Here is a 6,437-nt window from a genome sequence, read left to right on the forward strand (position 1 = left end):
AAGAAGAGAAGCCACTAAAAAGAGAAAGGTGATATTTTTTATTATAAAGGTAATATTCATTCTGCCTAGAGTTTCTCTCAATTTATAAGCTTAAAGGTAAAAGTTGTGTCAAAAAGAAGCTTGGGAAAGCTAAATGACTGAGGGTCTCCATAATTTGGATACACTAAGATTTGACATTTAAACATAGGGTTCTATGCTGAGTGTATATTATTTATTCTGCATTTGTGTATTAAAAGCTCTAACTACAGAGACCTTTTCCATTCCTCTGATCCAGACCCTGCTATGTTCTAATATTCCTTTTCTTATAACGGATATCTTGCTGTTCGTGGCAAACAGGGATCCTTCTACAAAGCAGGGGTCCTTGCCTTCTCCTACAATGCATCAGAAACCCTCATCTCCAACTTTAAAGCCAGATATTCAGAGAACAGAGAGTTCTACTAGCCCAGGCTCAACTGGGGAAGCAAATCTCTGCACAGAAAAGTAATGAACTGCTTTCAGACAGATGATACATCCTCTGGACAATAAGACAGAACAAAGGCTTCTACTTCTATGGGATCAACAGAGGTTACATCTCAATAGAAATATCAAACACGAATTTTACCTCGGCCTCTAGAGCAGCTCCAGATTCGAATGGTTTGATCTTTACTTCCAGTGGCTAAGTAGCAGCCTTTTGTCACTGGAGTTTGTGCTGTAACTTTCCCATTGAGAATTTCAGGTTCTTCTATGAGAGAGATGGTGATTTTGTTAATTTGCATTACACATGTACTTGTCAAAGAAAAATTAGTTTGCAAGCATTCCCAAAACTTAGCTATCTTTTTCATATATTTGATCTATAAAATCTAAAGTTTTACATATAATTCAAATGATACAATTCTACTCACTTTGTTTCTCAGGTCTAATAAGTACTGAACCCTCCCTTAAATCCACTCTACCTGAATTTTCCTCTGGATTTATGGATAAACAATCTTCACCAGGCAAGGGACACCAGGCTATGGAGTGGATTTCATCATCATGGCCTCGAAGCCTGTGAATAACTTCTCCTTTCTTACTGATATCAATTATAACCACTATACCATCTTTGTAGCTGAGAAAACAAAGAGTTATAAATATCACTGAAAAATGAAGACAGAACAGTCTCTCTAGTAAACATTCTGGCTTAGAAGTTACCATTGTGCATTTCTAAAAGGTGCATTTGGGATAGGGGAGAAAGGAACAAAAAATAGTTTTGTTTTGTTGTTTTTCTAAAGTGCTCATTTCATGCTTCCTGGTTTTGTTAAAACACTCCTCCTGATCAAATGCTTGTCACTAAGTAATACCGCATATGTTGCCTGGTACAAAGCTCAACAGTAGAGCATGCTTTCGTTCTGAGCAAACTTATTAAAAAATAGTTCTTACAGGGGTCCAGCAACTCTTCTAATTAGAGACAAATTTGTCCTAGTGCACTGAAAAAAAAAATCTCCTTTTTACAAGTGATACTAGTTTTCTGTGACCTTAACAAATGCTACAGAACTTTATACTCCAGACCTGCATATTCCAAAGCTGTCATTTTATGAATTCAGGAGAAACTGAGAAATACTAATAGCCTTTTAAAAATGAATTATTTCACACACATAAAAAAGTATCTACCACCCAGTTTAAGAAAAAAATAATTGCCAGTAGAGCTTAAGTCCTCTTAATATCCCACCTCAATCAAATCTCTCTCAGACCTCTTCTCTTCCTATACCCAGAGGTAAATCACCGTTTGTGAATTTTGTGTTGTATCATTCCTAGCCTTTCTTTGTAGGTATTCCTAATATATGCAATATACGATGTATATTTTAAACCTTCATATAAATGGTATTGAGCAGTCTTTCTGCAGCTTGCTTTTTTCACTCATTCTGTTTGTGAGTCATCCATATTGATATATGTAACTCTAGTTCCTGGCCAGTTATTTATACTATTGTATTAGTATTACATTGTGTGAATATACCACAATTTATTCATTTTCCTTTTGAAGGGCTTCCATTTATTGCAATTACAAAAAATGCTGTTAACGTTCTTGTACACACCTAAGAAAATTTCAGGTTTGATACCTAGTGATGGAACTGCCAGGATGTAAGATACGTGCATCTTTGCTTTACTACAAAGTACAAAATTACACTCTCCAAAGAGGTTGTATCTATTCATACTTCCTGCACATTATACAAATCTCCAGGGACAAATACTAGCAGTGCTTTATTTCAAAAAAAGAAAAAAAATAAATAATAGAATATGTCAATCTTTGAAGACTAGACTTCGAAAATCACCAAGTAATACAATCCAACTGTCATGAGATCAATGAATTTTGAAATCTGAAACAAACTTTCTGGGAATAATCACTGAAGACCCTCCATCTGCTTACTCTAGTGCCCTCACTGCAACACTGCTCCTGTTTCATGACACCGCCGATCCACAGATCCCCTTACGTTTTCACTATCACTCACCCATACTTGTTTCCCTATACTTCTCCCATGCTGCACAGATTTCATGATCCATCATTCTAATCACTTTTGAAAAACACTATTATTGCCCTTGTCTCTTTCTCCCTCAGGGATATTAACTCCACAAAACCCCAAACCTGGTTCAATCTAACCATCTCCTTTCTCAATCAGTTTGAGTAGTTTACTTTAAATTCATGACCCTGATCCTTAGTGTGATACTCAACAGTAAACAATGGCCCTAAAACTTCCCTTAGTAAGTTTATTTTCCTAGTACTGTGAGATGGCTGTTTTCATACTTTCTACCTGTATCCAGTTACAGCCCCATCCTGAACCTAACTCTACCATTCTGACTTATGCCTGAAAAAAATCAGAAGCCATAATATGGAACATTCTCCTCTTTCAAACAGTTCTACCCACCAACCTGTACCTATTTCCATATTCTCAGCTGTTCTACTTGTCATCTGAATCTAATCCCCTCCTTACTTCTTAACATCACTCCTGTATTTTTAAGTTTACTCCTGCAACATGCTCTCCCTCTTTCTAAGGTGTACTTCCTGCAGTATTAAAACATGTCCTTGGTATCTTCCATTTAATATTCTGGTGGCTTCATGTCTACGCAAATTTTTACAACAAATTTTGGGAAAAAGTTCTCTGCACTCTCATTACCTTATCCCCCACCCCAGTCTCTTGAACCCACTATAGTCAGACTTTCTCCTTCAACATTCTGGTAAAGTTGTTTATGTCAAGTCTTCAAACTGTGGAGGGAAAAGACATCTTTGGGCGAGAAGTACATGAAGTGGTAAGGGAAAAAGGGACATCCACTTAGACAGTTCATGTGAAACAATCCTGGTGATCAATGAGGAGACAGATCTCAATGTCCTATCACTTTCTCAATCTTCAGGGAGTGCTCAGAACGAGAGAGACAGAGCAGAGTCATATGACACTCTGGGAGTTCATGTTATATCTAAGGGCAGTATAGTGGGAGAAAAAGGTGAAAGAGGACACTTCCTGCATTTGGAGGTTGACTGGAGGAATGAGAAATGAAGAATAAGGAAAGTACAGTATCATGGAAACCAAAGAAATAAAAACAAAGAGAGGGAGTGAGAGAGATAGTAAGTATATGCAGGAATAAATGATGCCTAGGGCTCAGGGGAAGCAGTTAACATCTGTAGATGGCTTCCTTTGAGGAATGAAAGGATGGGAGAAGGTAAAGCAAATGTAAAATATGATCATAAACAAAAATAAATCATCAGAACAGATGGCACAGTACTTACCCAATGGCTATTAAATCTTCATGATGAGGGGAACAGGTAAGACAGAAAATTGTCCTGGGCTCTATGAAGAGGTGCTGGCTGTCACTTCTGTTAAGCCAGTAACAGAAAACTACTCCTTTTTCATCCCCAGATACTATTAAGTCCTTTACTCGAGGAGACCAATGCAATGCTGATATCGTATGCTTTAAAACAAAACAAAGTGTAGGTTTCTCATTTGTCAATGCTAAATTTTTACTTAATTTTTTAATATTGTAAACCAGCATAATGGTAGGTGCATTAGAGGTACATAATAAATACCTGTTAGCACTACTTGTACAGCAACACTATATTAACAAAATGATATGAAAATTTAGACTACTGGGGACCAAAGAATCATTAAAAATATTTTTCTTCCTTTAATAGCTTAATGCAAAGTTCTTACAAAGATTAAATAGGTCTTTCCTTTTCCTTTGATCTCTCAAAAGGTAGGTATATCAAGTAACCATCTAGTTTAAAAGTGAATTCCATTCACTCATTTACAGTTTATATCAGAAGTCTATGCTATATAAATAACTAGAGAGTAAGTGTTTTAGACTTCGAGGGCCATATTGTTCTTGTTTCATCTACTCAACTATTGTAGCATGAAAGCAGCCACTGACAAGACTTAAATGAATAGAACTACTTGCAAAAACAGGAGGCACAGCAGTTTGCCAGCCTCTGGTTTATACGCATATCCTTTCACAAAAGTTGAGATGGCCTACAATACAGAGGTTTTTTTTTGTTGTTGTTTTTTTAATCTAATCAATAAACACAATTATACAAGTTGCCTTGCAGAGATGAGCTAGCAAAACTGTACTTGAAGCAGAAGAACCCTCAGCACAGACACATAAAAACAGTCCGAGAAACCAGGAAGCCATCGTACCTGATGGAGTGCATGTTCTGTCACAACTGTTTTTGTCTCTACATCCCAGATTTTCACAGTCCCATCATCGGAGCTGGTGGCACACAGGTTGTATTGACCAGGGTGATGAGAAAATGTGAAGCCAGATACTCTTTCAGTGTGTCCCACCAACTCTCCTATGACTTCAAGCAAAACGAGACTCTAGGTTAAAGTGCTAGCCAAGATTCCTAGATGAATCATAGAGTTGTTGGATGATGAAGAAGCAGATGCTGTGGAGTTACTTAACCCATGGTGTAACAAAAATATACACGAACTCACTACCAGAACTCTCAAGTGCTGGTATTGGCTCTGTTAGGACACTTCAGACAAGCCATTTTATCTCTTTAATCCTCAGGCTTCTCAACTGTAAAATGATGTTGATAACGGTTGCTGTGCTTAATTCACAGGCTGGGAAGCAGCTCAAATGAAGACTGTGAAAGTGATTCTTACTTAAATCTGCCCAGAAGTCGTTTAGAATAAAATAAGTATCTGGCACATCATATCCCAAGGCACAATCAAAGCCTAGTTTGGAGGCTGAAAGCATCTGGCTCAATCCATTCATCTTACAGAAATGATTGTTACATACTTGCAAGATCTTGCTTAGGGTCTGCAGCTGTAGGCAGCCCCCAATCCCAAGAAGGTTCCCAGGGGGCTAGGGGACATTGGGCGGGCGAAGGAAGCCATAGACGTTATAAATGGCTATCTTTTCAGTAAGTGAGCGGTCCCACGTGCAAGCGTCGGCAGGCGGGACAGATCGGCCACAGACTGGTATGTAATTCACTCTTGGCGACCCGAAGCAACTCAGCTTAGTGGCTATGGGCAGACTCTTCTTCCTGCCTGGGCCTCAATTTCCCTATCTGTAGAGAAAGCAGTGGCTGGAGATACCCCCCCGTAGGCGCTCCGGTGGAGCGCAGAAAGGCTAGGGCCCGGAGTTGGGGAGTTACCTCGAAACGGGGGAGTCCCATGGCTCGCGCCGGCACCCGGGCCCACGCGGACAAGGAAGACGGAGGTACGCGCAGCGAAGCCGAAGAGGCCCCCGGGCACGGCATCGCTGCAGCGGGCGCAGTACCAGTTGGGGGAAGGCGGCAGCGTCCGCGGCTCTTGCCCCATTGCCACAGGCCGCCGGAGCTAAAGGAAGCAGCCACTGGGTCAAGCTGTTCGTAAGCCCCACGCCGCAGCCGGGAAGCGGGGCGGGGCGGACGGTGAACCCCGCCTCTTCGGGCCGCCACTACGGCGCGCACCGAGGCCCAGCCGGCACCGCGCGCTCGGTTCCCGGAGCCGCCGGGATAGGAAGGGCGGGGCGATGCGCTCTGCGCTCTTCTGCTCAGCCTACCCTAGCCTGCGGCAGGAGGTCCGCCCCATCCCTGGAGAGCGCGCGGTGTTGCCTAAACCCGGCTCCGGGGTTAGACATTCTCACTTCGCACAGCAAGGCACAAGTGAGGAGGCCGGACAGTGGAGCTTCCTCCCACTGCAACCTAAAACTCCTGGACTCAAGCGATCCTCCTGCCTCAGCCGGAGTAGCTGGGACTTCAGGCGCGGGGCACTACACCCGGCTAATTTTTCTATTTTTAGTCGAGACTGGGGTCTCGCTCTTGCTCAGGCTGGTCTCGAACTCTTAACCTCAATCAATTCCCTCCCCCCTTCCCCGCACCCCCCCCCCCCCCCGGCCCCCAGCCCCCTCCCCCACCTCAGCCTGCCAGAGTGCTGGAATTATTTTTGAACATTATGTGTCAGGGCACTTTGCTAGTTGTGGAGACGATTGAAAGATATATACAAGAAGCCAAT

General features: G+C 41.9%; 1 protein-coding gene across 2 annotated transcripts in view; it reads right to left on the reverse strand.

Moving 5' to 3' along the window:
- Window positions 1-5,878, reverse strand: part of GEMIN5 (gem nuclear organelle associated protein 5) — a 48,400-nt gene extending 42,522 nt beyond the window's left edge. For both annotated transcript variants that reach the window (XM_075996245.1, XM_012755472.3), the window contains exons 1-5: window positions 5,597-5,878; window positions 4,635-4,795; window positions 3,734-3,915; window positions 933-1,084; window positions 602-721 (exon numbers count right to left, since the gene is read on the reverse strand). In XM_075996245.1, the coding sequence (XP_075852360.1) occupies window positions 602-721; window positions 933-1,084; window positions 3,734-3,915; window positions 4,635-4,795; window positions 5,597-5,762 (781 nt within the window). In that variant the 5' untranslated portion in view covers window positions 5,763-5,878. The remainder of the gene's footprint in view (window positions 1-601; window positions 722-932; window positions 1,085-3,733; window positions 3,916-4,634; window positions 4,796-5,596) is intronic.
- Window positions 5,879-6,437: the final 559 nt, after the last annotated feature.

This window comes from Microcebus murinus, chromosome 21, assembly GCF_040939455.1.
Source record: "Microcebus murinus isolate Inina chromosome 21, M.murinus_Inina_mat1.0, whole genome shotgun sequence".
Classification (NCBI taxonomy): Eukaryota; Metazoa; Chordata; class Mammalia; order Primates; family Cheirogaleidae; genus Microcebus; species Microcebus murinus.